This window comes from Excalfactoria chinensis, chromosome 4 (genome assembly GCF_039878825.1).
Source record: "Excalfactoria chinensis isolate bCotChi1 chromosome 4, bCotChi1.hap2, whole genome shotgun sequence".
Classification (NCBI taxonomy): Eukaryota; Metazoa; Chordata; class Aves; order Galliformes; family Phasianidae; genus Excalfactoria; species Excalfactoria chinensis.
Genome location: NC_092828.1, coordinates 13,896,965 through 13,911,291, shown reverse-complemented (window position 1 = coordinate 13,911,291; position 14,327 = coordinate 13,896,965). Strand labels below are relative to the sequence as shown.

Sequence of the window (14,327 nt, the reverse complement as noted above, 5' to 3'; positions counted from 1 at the left end):
TGAGTTGTAAATGCTTCTGCTGCAACTATTTCAGTGACATTTTTATTTCGTGATGTTACTAGGTAGAAATAGAATATGGTTTTGTTAATTCCTGACTAGACTGTTTTGTGCTTCACAAATAGCTGCAGAGTTGAAGTTCAAAACAACAGAACTGTAACACTTGGTAATAACCTGTTCTTGCTTAATTTTTACATTCAGACTTCAAAGAAACGGCATGGGTCAGTTTTAGTGTTAGTTCTTTAAATATGTTAAAGTTGCACTGCAGTAAGGACCACACGGTGGTGTATTACAGCTTCTGCTTTGTGTACATTCTGTACTGAAAAATAGAACTTTGTGAAAATGCTTTTTCAAACAGACAAAATCTTCCTATTTGCTTAAGGCCAGTTACAAGTCAGAGAGTATCTGTAGCTTAAAATACTTGATTTTGTCCACACCTGAATATTAAACAGTCACTGAAGTACCTCATTGCAGTTCTCACAACCGATGCCACATGTTTGTGGTTGAGCGATTCTTGCTTTTAATAAGCTCTGTTTGATGAATCTTTGTGAACTTTCTCTATTAAAACTTAAAAATATGTAACTTCTGACCTAGAAGCTAGGGATTCTTTCTTGTTGTACCTTGATGGCTTCTAAAAATCTTTACAGGGCGGAGAGGAGTTAAACGACCTTCTGGTCTCAATTATTTCTTTGGCTGAATAAATTTAAGTTAAAATAATAGATTGATCCCAGAGCTGCAACGGGTTTGACTGCAGAGGGGTTTTGGAGTTCAAATTCTTTGAATTTTTGTCTAGAACCGAGTTAACTCGATGTGTAAATGTGACACAAAAGAGGTAATTGGCAGCTGCCTAAATTGGCGTGTTCCTAAACCTGTTCTTGGCATAGCAGGAAGCCGTTCCCATGACGTTCTGTCTGTACTAACGCAGTTGTTTGTGGAGAAGTGCCCTAAACTGGATGGAAGCTTCTCAAAAAAAAAAAAAAAAAAGAAAAGAAAAAGCCAAAAAAAACAACAACACTAAACCTGCAAATATCCAACAACCCAAATCAAAACAAAAGAACCCCATGCTGAAAACAGCATAAAATTACAGGCTTAGTTGAGAAACTTTGATGAAACGTTTTCCTTTAGAGGTGTTTGACAGATAATTTGGATTAATATAGCTGTCTATGTTTATAAAGGCAAAAAGTTTCTTACTCTAGATAGCATTCAGTGGGGTTGTTTTTCTTCAGGTTTAGTAGGATTTCCTACTAGTAAGATAGTGGGATATCCTAAGCCCTGCACAACAGCATACCCAAGCTGAAAGTGTGTTACCCCTGTGTGGTAGCCCATAGGGAGAGGAAGGTACCCTGGCAACTAAAGTAGTGGAGCTGATGTTGACATTCATCCAGACACTGTAGAAAATAATTGTCCATTGTTGTCCTGTATGAATTATAATTGAATGTTATATTGCTGTTATAAGTAGGCTACTTGACGAGTTTGAGTTCTGTGATCATGGAGATTTTGTGCAGTGACTAAAAATGAACCAATAAAATACAAAGTGGTGGTTGATGTGGTTGTGTGCTTACTCCTATTTTCTGCTCTTAAGTTTGTTTTCATCTTTGTTTCTTTAAATGTGTGAGCAGGTGATTGGTATAGTGGTCCTGCAGCAGACCTGGAGACGGAACCTGATGAAGAATGGGTAAAAAATAGAAAAGATGAAAGTCGTGCTTTCCAGGAATGGGATGAAGATGCGGACATAGATGAGTCTGGTAAGTAAACTCCGATTTTTGTGAAATTGTTTTTCCTAGAGATTACGTAGCTATAGTGAGTTTATAAAATGGGTTCATTTGTCTAAAATCTTTCATTTCTACTAGATTTTCATATTTGATTCCCATACTGTAAGATTATGATAGATGCAGAGACACATTCTATCTAGGTAAATGCTTTCTAAGCCAAGCAGACTTAAGCAATGAGAAAAAAGCTACAGAAGTTTTATCCAGCAACTACTTGGTGTTGCTGAAGGGAGTGCTTTTTGTGTCTCCTCCTGACTCTCAGTTGAATGAAGAAGCCAGCGAAGATTTTTACCACTACCAACAACAACAAGAAAAGAGGCAGCTGATTTTGACATGCTGAATCACTTAATTTAGGAGAGCAAATGTGAATCAGGTGAAAGAGGAGTTATGGGGATGCGTCAGGAGTTAAAAAGGAGGAAGGAGATGCTCTGTCTCTAGGAAGTTTGGATGAATCGTGTTGCATCCTTATGTATTCTAAAGAAGAAGATTTGTATTAAGCTGTTATATCACAGGATGTGAAGTGGCCTATGAGATGGTATTTCACTGTATACAGCAAGTCAGTGGAAGCTGCAGTCCCAAACTGTTTTTACTTGCTGTTGGAGTCAAATCCTTCAGGACTGTCAGAAAGATGAACAGATATTAAAGATGGAGCTAAAATTCAGCAGGAGTTTTGATGCAGGGTGCTTTCTGAAACTTGTGTTGTTAGGGGTTCTTCGTTTTCCTGATATCCTGTGAAGTAAGCTGACAGCATGGATTCCAATTGGCCAGATTCATTTTAAGTGTTTCTCTTTGGTTTTATTTTGCAGAAGAGGCAGCAGAAGATTCACTTGCCATTAATATAGCGCAGATGGAAAAACGTTTACTTCATGGCTTAATTCATAATGTTCTCCCACATGTAGGCTCCTCAGTGAAGACGTTAGTACTGGCCTACAGCTCTGCAGTGTCTAGCAAAATGGTACGTAAATTGAAGCTAGCACTTAATAATTGTGGCTGTGCAGCCTGTAATTAGTAGCTGATTTGTCTGAGTTTAAAGCGCACTGGTTGTGAAAACAAGTTGCTGTTCAGAAGAATGTAAATGCGTATGTTGACTCTGACGCTGTAGTCTTCTTGGCTGACAGTTGTGGATTGTTCTTCCTTTTTCAGGTTAGACAGATCTTGGAGCTTTGCCCCAACTTGGAATATCTGGATCTCACTCAAACTGATATTTCAGACTCAGCGTTTGAAAGGTTAGCGTTTTTGTTTCCTAAAAATCAGTGAGTAAAACTGAAGGGAGGGGGAGGAAGTATTCAAGCATATGTTACCCCATTTCATATATGAGTGAGAAATAGAGATCAGTCTGTATTCACTTATAATGAAGGAATATACCAGAATAACAATGAATGGAACGGCAAGTGAAGTCTGATTTGCTAACAGCCACTTTAGAATCCTTGTCTTTGCTATTAAAACCTAGCAAAGTATAGCTATCCTAGCAATTTAATTTCAATTTGAAGTTATTAGAAAGCATGTTCATAGGTTTATTTTTAGGAGTTACTGCACTTCTTGTTCTAACATAGCAGGTAATGTTTGGAGCACTGCTTTTTAAGATGTAGATCAAATGGTGGGTAAAGTTATAGGGCCTTGGTGTATTACTGTGGATTCCTGACTTTTACAGAAGTCTGCAGAACATACATCTAGCATCACTGGGATGATGTGTGTGTGTGTGTGTGTGTGTGTGTGTGTGTGTGTGTGTGTGCAGAACCTGCACAGAAGTGTCTTCATATGATTGTGGAACTTGGTGGCTGTTTCACTATACATTTTCATCATACAGTGCTCTCCAGTTCTATTCATTGACAGCACATTAAAACGTTACTGGCATGATTGCTCAAATGAGTGCTTTGCGGCTTGTACAAGAAGTTTAAATTGAAATGAAGCCCTTAATGGAATTTACATGATTTGATCTTTGTGAGCCTGTATCAGTCTCTAGTAAATGTTAAATATTCTTCTTCATTATATATCTGTACATCCAGTCTTAAAATCTGTAATTCCAAAATAGGTTTCATTTGCTGTAGATGTTAACACTCCCCATTAACTGTGGCAAAAGCAAATGGACTGTATGCTTTTATAGTTAATAATGCAACGGTGCTACTATAGATCAGATTTGTTTCAGTTGAAACGTAAAACACAGAAGGCATCAATTAGCATTAATATCCAAGTGTTTCCATAGCAAAGACTATAATCACCTACAGAATAACTAATGCCATACACAGAGTGTGTCAACAGACCTGATGCTCTGTGAAAGAAAAGGGAAGTTCTTGGAAGAACAATATAGAATCTAAGGTCACTGGTATTTCAGTGTGTGTAGGCATGCAAGCTTCAGAAACTCAAATAGTAATAAACTACAGCTATTAAAATTAGTCAAGGTATAGTAAATATGGATGTCTTACATCGCAGTACATGGAAAGGTGTAGCATGTTACTGATTTGTGGTTCATTTCGTCTTTCTTTAGACGCAACTTCTAGGCATATTTATTTGCAGTGTCAAACCTAACCTAATCTGAGGGAAGTTTTAATATTCTTTGAATTAATATCAGTATTTCCTTTAGGAAATCGTAGAATCACCAAGGTTGGAAAAGACCTAAAAGATCATCCAGTCCAACCATTCACCTGTTACCAACAGCTCCCACTAAACCATGTCCCTCTACACAATATCCAGTCGCTCCTTGAACACCCCCAGGGTTGGTGACTCCACCACCTCCCTGGGCAGTCCATTCCAGTGCCTGACCACCCTTTCTGAGAAGTAATATTTCCTAATGTCCAGCCTGAATCTGCCCTGCTGCAGCTTGAAACCATTCCCTCTGGTCCTATCACTAATGACACGAGAGAAGAGGCTGAACCCCAGCTCACTACAACCTCCCTTCGGGAAGTTATGGAGAGCAATAAGGTCTCCCCTGAGCCTCCTCTTTTCCAGGCTGAACAAAGAGTTCTTTTGTATGTGTAGCTGTAATGTCTGTTTCTGAACAAAAGCATGTAATTGCTCTTTATTTTATTTCAGTTGGTCTTCAGTTGGTTGTTGTCAAAACCTTCGCCACTTTGATTTGTCTGGATGTGAAAAAATCACTGATTTGGCCATAGAGAGGTTTTCCAGAGCTTTGGGTATCATATCAACTCACCATAACAGAGGTATTCTGAAAGGCTGCAGAAACAGGAATGCTAAGACTTCGTGGAAGAACAAGGAGATGACTCTGCAGTCCAACAAGAAGTATAATTGTTTGCATGAAATCAACAATGAAAACCTCATTGAGGGAACAGACAGTAAACATCACTGGACTAAACCTGACAGCTCTGAAAATTTCAGTTCTACATATGTGTGGATGCTGAATGCAGATGATTTAGCTGATATTGAAGATGCTGCAGAGTGGAGACACAGAAATGTTGAAGGATTTTGTCTTGTGGAGCCAGCATCCCCCATTAATTGTTCTGCATCTTGCTGTAATAGAGACATATATGGTTTAAGGACTAGAGGGTGGCAGCAGCACTGTGCTTCTACTGACTTCATTTACTGCGGTCACTCATTTTGCTGTGCTGGAACAGCACTAAGAACTATTCGAGCACTTCCAGAGTCCTCTGCACTGTGCAAAAAACCAACAAGGACTAAACAGTCAGAGGAGAAAGACTTGGCGTACTCTGGCAGTGACAAACCAGATGAAGAGACTGCACGAGTTCTTCAGTTTCTCAGTCTGTCTGGGTGTTACCAGATCACAGATCGTGCTCTCAGGTGAAAAGACGTTTCTGAGCTGTTTTGCTGCAGTGTGGTTTTTGTATTATCTGTATGGTTGGGTTGCTCTGGGTTGAATCCACCTAGTCACAGTTTAAACATTTATATTGAGAACATCCAGTATATCTTAAGCAGTCCTTGCATCTCGCAGTATTGAGAATAGCAGACATGAAAATTTTCTCTCAACTCTTCCTTTGAATGAAAGGATGAAAGGTTTCTTTTAGACAGCTCCTCTGAAATGAAGCACTTTGGTAAGTTTGCTCGCAGTAGATAAAAGCCTAACTTACTACTCACTTAGATTGGAATTGTAGTGATTTCTTATTAGGAAATTCAGTGCTGGTTTGTTTTTTTTCTTTGCCTCTTGTTATGCCTGACAAACTTGTGAATACTCTTCAAGCTTTTAAAAACAAACCAGAGTAGCGTCGCATTTAACTTGACTGGGTGATGATAGAATTTTGTATGTGTGGAAGAGGATAATAATGGAATTTAGCTGGTTAGTTTGAGCTTTGAGACAGCTTTGTGACAGTTAGTGTGCATTGTGTGATAATACGTAGTGGCCGCTTTGTATTATGTCAGAAATGTGCAGTTACAGCTTCATAATGAAAATGAGACAAGACAGAAATGCTTGCGGTCACTTGCTCAGATGTGCTGTAGCTCCTGGGACTAATTAGAGCTGCTTGCAATTCAAGACTTTGTTCCTACTTGTACTGTGCACTGTAGTCAGTGGAGAAATACTGTGAAGCACTGCAGGCATTGAATTGCCTCTCCATACACTTCACCCCACTTTGACAAAGAATTAGAGTACAGCTGTTCAGATGTCTCCTAGCAGTTATTCTGGGACTGATAACTGTGCTTTGCGGCTGAGCCTGATGTTGTTCAGGTGCTGGAGCAGATTGGTACTGCTGTCTGTGGTTCATTTGGCAACAGACAGGTAATGCTGCCTGTAGTTGACATGCTACTGGTGTTATTCCTCCCTGAGTCCTCTAGAATCAAAGGAAGACTTGATGCTTGAGTCGTAGGGAGTGTTTAGTTGTGGTTTCACATCAGTGGTTTTTGGATGCAAGGCAATGTTAAGAGTTGAGGGTATATTCTGCAGTAAGTGCTTCTTGCACTTCTATAATACTTTGGGTCCCAGAAGAAAACATAATGAGACTCTAATGTAAACATTTGGCAGTTCGTTTTATATAAACTGAACTTTATACTGATAGCTGGTTTTGTTAGTTGTTCTTTTTCCTTGTCAGTTGTCTGCTGACAAGGGAAGGTTTTGCATACTCATGCTTTTACGCCATAAAAGTGAAAAGGCCTTTGCTTGAACCTGGAAATGTTGATTGAAGCACGAGTGGCTTTGTCTGTTCTCCCCTTCTGATGTGTTTGCTGTCCTGTGAGTGCAGAGGAGCAGTCAGCTTAACATCGAGTGTGGGGTCAGATGCACTACAGCCTTCAGGCTGCTTTACCTGCAGTTGAACTCCTGCACGTGGAGGGGAAATAGAATTTGGCTTGAATAGTGTGTAGTGCTGTGTTGGCAGAGAGAGGATCAGCTGGTAAAGATTCGTCTGACCCAAGGAAATAGAAATTTGAGTTTTGAACTGACTAATAAAAACATAATACTCGAATTGTTGGAAATTTTACACGCCAAAGTTGCAGTTCTGTTTTTGGGATGTGTTGGGAAATATACATCGCCATGGGAGTCTCACCAGAATCAGTGGTGCATTGGAGAAGTGTGTCCTGCTGGCTCCTAGAAATACTTGGTCATCCCCAGAGACATTAATGAGCAGTGGTTTCCCACAGAACTGTATTTCTGTCAAAGGGAATTGTTACTTTCTGTAGAGATGGATTCATTTTTCAGCCCTGTCGTGTGGCTTCAAGGCTGATTAACCGTATGGGATGCCAGACTTGAGATTAAGTGGCTTATTAGAGGTGTGGTTTTCTTGCAGGATGTTAGTAAATATGTGATTTGGTGACATATGGGAGTACTTGTCAGTGTAGTGCTGTGCCAGCTTTTAACACCCCTCTTTCTGTCTGTTAACAGGGCATTGACTTTGGGAGGAGGACTGCCACACTTGGAGCACCTCAATCTCTCGGGTTGTCTCACTGTAACTGGTGCAGGCCTGCAGGATTTAGTTTCTGCATGCCCTTCTCTAAATGATGAACACTTTTACTACTGTGACAACATTAACGGTAATGTCTTTTTATGAAGATGTGATCCTTGTCTGGGGAGTAATGTCTGGCTTAAGGATGTTTAAGAAACAAAGAAAAAATCCCACCACCAAAAAAACCCCAACACATTGCATCACTGCCAAGACCACAAAAACTAAAAGCCTGCAAACTCCTTTCTTGGCTGCACAGCACTGAATTCAGGTGCTAATTACAAAATCAAAACTGTTATGTCAGGTTGGTTCTTTGTGTTTAAGTTTAATGCAGTTCTGTATTGCCTAGGGGGAAGACATTTTTAGTCCATGTTCTCTTACTTTCTAAGCCTCTATTACCTATGCTAGGTAATAGATAGATGTGAAGTAAGTATATAACTGATACACAATTGTCTTCTTCATCTCTTCCCTGTACGTCGTTGAGTGCTTTCTTTATGGTGCTAAATCAAAGAGCCGTCATTAGATTTATAGCTTAGTGATTTTTTGGGGGAGGAGAGAGGGCAGAGCTGGTTATGTAAACCTCACGTTACAGTGGCTTTGGTGTAGAATACTATCATGTATCCTTGTAGGAAATGTAACTTGGTTTTTCTAGCTTTGCTGAAATGACTTAGGGTTGAATATTAGCTGGAGAAGGATCCGGATAAGTGCATGAAATATGTTTGTGGTGGAAGTTTTCTTAGCATTTACTGCACTGCAATCCAGTCTGTTATGTCAGGTCCAGTAAGCATTCATAGCATTAGAGATGGGAACCGTGGTGTGATTTTATTCCATGTGTGAACTTAAAACAGGTAAGTGCAACAGAATGGAAGGAAAGGATAATTGAGCTCACAGGGCTATAAGAACTGTGTGTCAAACAATATGGTATTTCCCTGATAGTTCATGGCAGTCAGCTTAGTTGGCATCTATACTGAGCTGTAGCCACAGCAGGATACAGGATGCCACAGCTTTGGTACTGTGAGTGAAACTGTACTGATGCTTGGGTATTCTGTCCGTTGGAAGTCATGTGAGGTGATGTGCTTTACTGGACTGGATTCTTACATTACAAGTCACAGTATTAAATCATTTTTGCTTCATAATTTTTGGACGACTTTATGGACTTTTTTGACTGAATCTTTCCTGCATCAGGTTGAACTTAATGATGTCTTATAGAACCCCTTTCCTCCGTCATTTTATTCCTTTTTTCTTATAGTTTCCTGTTTTTCCACTTGTCAGTAATACTGGTTCTGATGCCCTGGTTTGTCTTTATCTATTTCTGTCTGTCTCCCTTGCTCTAGTCTCTAAAATACAGTACATAGTTCAGAATCTCTTGTGTGAGTTCTCCACAGCTTTAAAGCTGGACTGTTCCATAATAACCCTAAGAAATGATTGGTATTTCAGCAGAATGCATTTTGGAATGATTTTGTAAAATTGTCCTGATGATCTGCTTGTTTTTCCTTCCTTTTGTACTGCCTGTTGGAAGCTTTGACTCTATAAGCTTGTTTATAAGCTTGCATGGCTTTGGGTGAAAGGTTACTTCTGTAAGTAGGGGGCAACAGAAGTGAGAGGAGGTAGTGGTGGTTTTGCATGTAGCGAGAAATAGCAGCATCTTGGAATCTGTGGTGGTGCTTTTCTTTTTCCCTTTTTCCTCTCTTATTAGAAGAGGTATCCGAGCTAAACTCTGCAATGCAAAATGGCCTTTTGTGCCTGAAATCTCTGCAGCTTTATCGGGATACTGTTCTTTATTTTCACCTAAAGTTCACTGTGGTGGTGCTGAGCAAATATCTGTTCTCCTCTGTGGGCAACAGGATTCCCGGGACATCGTTTGGTATTTCTGAAGTAACCGTAGGGAAAGGAAAAAGCTGCTTAGTTGAGATCAGTCCGTATCAGAAGCTGTTTGCGTTTCTACACTCACACAGATTACATTGAGTGCTGTACAGAAACTACTGATCTGGAGAGAATAATTTCATCATTTTCTTTGCCCACCAGCGTATCAGGGATTGTTTTCAGGAAGGTTTGTTCTGGGATCACGCTGGAAAACCCATCAGTCTTGCAGAGCAAAAAATGGAGCCAACAGCACGGAATTTAGCCGTCTTTGAGTAACAGGGCACTGCTGTGATCCTGGAAGTAAAGCCACTGAAGTATTTCCACCAACAACCTGCCTTCAGAAGTTTTGTACTATCAAGCCTGGGCCTGACAGAGAGCCCAACATAAGCAGTTTCACTCATGTTCTCGGTGGAGATTTTGCTGGACGTGTCTGCAATTTTCAGACTTCCATTTAAAATGCTGTTATACATGTAGCTGTTGTACGTAGCCCATAGGGTCAGTCACAGCTGTTGTACAGCAGTAATATGATGCAGCTCGTATGAGCAGAGCCTGCATTTCCAGATTTAGTTTGTTTGTTTCCTGTCAGTATGATTCGGGTTCTTGGTTTGCATAGTAACGCTTAGTTTGGAACCTCTGCCTGCTTTGCGCTGTGCTGGAGACTTGGAGTTAAATAACCCTCAGCTGCAGGTGAAAACAGATCTGTTACACTCCTTGTAATTGCTGACTTTGGATGCCTGAAACATTTGTTTCTTCAGTCATGCTAAACTCAGTAAGAAAAGTTGAACGTTTGGGTTACCTCTTGTCACTTAGAAACTTCTATTTCCCCCTGTTTTGTCCCATTCTGTCTCATCTGTGTTCAGTCTCTGTATTGCTTTCAGTTTTAAAGCCTGTCTGTCATGCAGTCAGCTTCAGAGTTAGAATGTAATTCCTATAGAGAACCTCATTGCTGCTTTCACGTAGGATTTAATTGCTAGTGGCTTTTTAAAATGCAGGTTTCGTGTGCAGGAATTAAAGGAATGGGGTGTGAATAAAAGAAAGTTGTGGCAGTTTCAGATGATTCACTCTTGTGACACTTCACATTTGTTGGTCACAGCTGGATCTGTCTTCCAGCAATGGAGCTCTGAGCTTTGCAGTTTGTTTAGCTTTATGCACTCCTGCGTGCAGATCTATGCAGGGGTGTATTGGTATTACACTTGTAAGAGTTTGATCCCTCCATAAATTCTCCAGATAACAAGGCACTCTGATAACGTTCTGATGTGTAACTTCACCAAAGGCTGACCAAAAGTAGCACTTAAGGCCAATATTAATTTTAAAATCTCCATTTATGTTTTCAATATCAGTGCTAAATCTGATCACCTTCTTGTAATTCCCTTGTAATGTGCTGCACTACCATCCAACGTGGTATCTGCTGTTGAGAATAAAGGAGCCTCTCGCCGAGCTGCAGTTCTAAACCTGTGCAGTTCTTCCTCCTGCTTTGGGCTGTGGCTTTGCAGCGGTGGCTGTGGAAGTGAAGCATCTTTCCTTCCCTCCTTGTGTGTTTCTGACAGCTCCTTTTTGCTGCCTTCCTGCTGTCACGGTTTAGTCTTTATGTAGCCGCTTGGTAAATTGAATGAAGAACTGGGGGTAGCAGGAAGCCTTTTTCCATCTCGGAGGGGTTGGAGATCAGTCCTGCTGTAGACCACGAGTATTGCTGCTGCCTAAGGTGAGAGCTGAAGGGATGTGGTAGCAGCAGACAGCTGTGCCTTCTGTGAGTGACTCTTCCACCCTGGTTTGGGTTGGTGTGCATTGTGTGCAACGCTCTACTTCTTTCTAGGAAACTTCATATTCTTACTGAAACCAAGTAATCTTCATCAAGTAATCAGGTAGCTGTGTTCCTTTCTTAGGGTGCCACGCACATCAATATTACCAGGTTTTGAAAACACCGAGGGCTGATCAGGAGTAGGTAAACCTTTGTTCTGGGTCACCTGAAGTAATCCGATGTACATTTAAAGAGCATTACAGTAATCCAGTTTAGAGGCAGCTAAACCAGTCATGTAGACTGCGGCAGGTTAGATGAGAATCTGATTAACTTTGCTTCTCCAGGTGAATGACCCCAAACGTCATTTTACTTAAGCACTTCACAATACAGAACATAAGGAAATATTCCCTTCTTTGGGAAGCTGTGGTTCTGTCAGTTTTGTCACAACCATTATTACTGGAAGGGCGACGGTCACTTCAGATTACTGTGATGTGCTGCTTTGCTGTGGCAGTGGTGAGTGAGGAAGGTCAGCTCTGACTTGGAAAGCGCTGCCCAGAACATGCTCTGCTAAGGCAACTGTTCAGAAGCACCGAGCCTCCTTTTAAAAGAACTCTGGGAGAAGCTTTCAAACTCTATTTCATAAGTGATGTGAAAGAGCAAAGCGTAGCCCAGATGAATAAAAACGTTAGAGAATGGGTTCACCTCAAATTAAAACATTGCCCTTGTCCTTGATTATGACTTCAGGTTTGTTTTATTCAGTCTCCTGCATGGCTACCTCAGTTATCTCATAGAATATCGCTCAGCGGTGTGTGGCGTCAAGCACAAAACTGCTCTGAGGACACTGTGTTCTGCGGGATTAATTCTGACTTCAAGTTACTGTTCTGGGGGGGAAAAACAAGCCAGATGTAGCGTGGTGCCCTGCTTCATTACACTGTTTTGCTACACCTAAATGTATCTGAAACCTATTTCAGAAGGGTTTGATTTGTTTCACGTATGGAAGGGGGAAGTGGATTGTCCTGGTTAGTTCTTGACCAGTTTGCTTTAGTTAAGTAGAAGCGTGCTGCTGAGTTACTCTTGGTGCCAGAGTTCAGCCAACCCGAATGCAAATGTTTGTGTTTCTGAAGCAGGCGTATGGCTGCAGGAAATAAAATCCTATACTAATACACTGTATAGTTTCTTATGATCACTTTTAACACTTCAAATTAAAGGGAAAACAGTAAGTGAAGGTAAGTGGAGGTGGGTAGTATTACAGTATTGGTTTATACTGTCTGTGCTCACAATTTCCTTTGCTAGGAGCTCAGTTCTAGCTTTTACGGCTTCTGATAAAGCACCTTTACTGGCACTGCAGATTTTCCTTGTACGTCTTTGGATTTCCAGTCCGAGTGCAGGAGCTGTAGCCAGCTGTGCCGTGCTCATGGAGAAACACTTTCCAGACCGAGAAGCTGTTCCCATAGGATGGGCTGTTTTCTGTAACGCCACGATGGCATCCTCTGAATTGGAAGAAATGGGAGTTAAATCTGCAGTATGAAAATGTGCTTCCAGCTTAAAAGGCAGCTGTGGGAGCTTCTGAAGTTTGCAGATTGGCAGTTGCTCATCCTACACCGATGGCACTGAATGTCAGTAAAACAAAAGAGCTGTTCTCAGTGAGGTGTCACTGATGGCACTAGCGGTGTTTCAGGCCTTCCCGGTGCTGAATGAGATTTTGTGCTTAAGCAAACAAAAGAAAGATGTTTTTATCAATTACAAGGTCAGAAGATTTCAGCCTATCTTCTTCTTTTCACATTTGTTCTGTTTTTGTGCAGGTCCTCATGCTGAAACCGCCAGTGGATGCCAGAATTTGCAGTGTGGTTTTCGGGCCTGCTGCCGCTCTGGCGAATGACCAGATTTGACTTCTGATCTTTCAGTCTACTTCATTTAGCTGAGCAGGCTTCCTTTCATGCACTTTACTTACAGTTTGCATCTTGTGTTAACAATCCTTGGAGTGAGATCTGTTATACTAGCCTGACCCTGCCCGTAACTTCAGAACCTTCAGTGTACTGTACAGTGTTGTAACAATCTCACGATCTCATTTGGTTTGAAGGGTGTTGGGTTTTCCTTTACTTTATTTGGGGAAGATGGGAAAACACGCAGATAATTTTTTTTTTTAATGCCACTTTCTTCCAAGTTTGGCACTTAAAGATACTTTAATGGATTATTTTGTGTTAAGTGAATGGTTTCTTATTTCTAATCCATCAGTACAATATAAAGCTCTGCGGCTAATCTGAAATGTATTGTTTGCATTTGGGTAACAGTAATACATCTTTAGGAGCCTTGTTTTTCCCTCCCTTTCCTCTCATCTTGAAGTTGTCCTTTATATTGCAAAATTAGGGTAATTCCCACTTTCCTTTTGCATTTGGTTTTGTATTTGGGCTTGAAAGACATACTCAAATAAAACATTCCCACCAATAAAAGCTTGATGCAGCAGTGGAATATATATGTGCTTTTGAAGTGTGATATCAAGTGTGAGATAAATAGGGGTAAGCTGCAGAGGTTTGGTGGGGGCTGCGTGGTGGGTAGTGGAGCTGTGAACCTTGAACATGTGCCCTCCTTCCTGCAGTGACTGCATTTCCAAGCAGCTTCCAGGAAAGTTAGTTTTCATTCCTAAGAAATCTGTGGAAGATGTTTTCCCTGTTGTTTTGATTTAAAATGAATGCTTCATTGAACAGCAGAGAGAGGGGAGCAGCAGGGATGCAGAGAAGCCATTGTCAGGCTGAGAGGGAATGGTGCTAACACGAGCAAGGAGTGATGTATGAGGACAGCACACATCTGTGCGGGGTGTTGGGGAAGAGGCTGTTCCAAGAGATGGTGAGTACTGTGACCTGTGTGGTTACCTACCTGCTCTTACTTCAGGTGTAAGTTAAGTTTTCTTGCAAGCAGATGCAGGGGCTGTAGCTGGCAGCCTTGCAGAAGGCTTGTTTTGCAGGCTGACTGTACGGCAAACTAGTAATTTTTATCCATTCTATTATTACTTGGAAAAATTATTGAGGAGGCAATGAGAAACTGCAGCATTTTATATCAGACCTGAATGACAGCCTCCCTAACCAGGAAGAAGGGCTGCCAATGAAGATAACTGAGGACCTA

The 14,327-nt window shown here is 41.0% G+C and overlaps 1 protein-coding gene across 1 annotated transcript in view; it reads left to right on the top strand.

Moving 5' to 3' along the window:
* The window catches only part of FBXL5 (F-box and leucine rich repeat protein 5), a 32,378-nt gene extending 18,700 nt beyond the window's left edge, over positions 1-13,678 (top strand). Inside the window, exons 6-11 of the mRNA XM_072335352.1 lie at positions 1,617-1,742; positions 2,573-2,721; positions 2,910-2,992; positions 4,797-5,519; positions 7,549-7,697; positions 13,010-13,678. Coding sequence (XP_072191453.1) covers positions 1,617-1,742; positions 2,573-2,721; positions 2,910-2,992; positions 4,797-5,519; positions 7,549-7,697; positions 13,010-13,086 — 1,307 coding nt within the window. The 3' untranslated portion in view covers positions 13,087-13,678. The remainder of the gene's footprint in view (positions 1-1,616; positions 1,743-2,572; positions 2,722-2,909; positions 2,993-4,796; positions 5,520-7,548; positions 7,698-13,009) is intronic.
* The last annotated feature ends 649 nt before the right edge of the window (positions 13,679-14,327 follow it).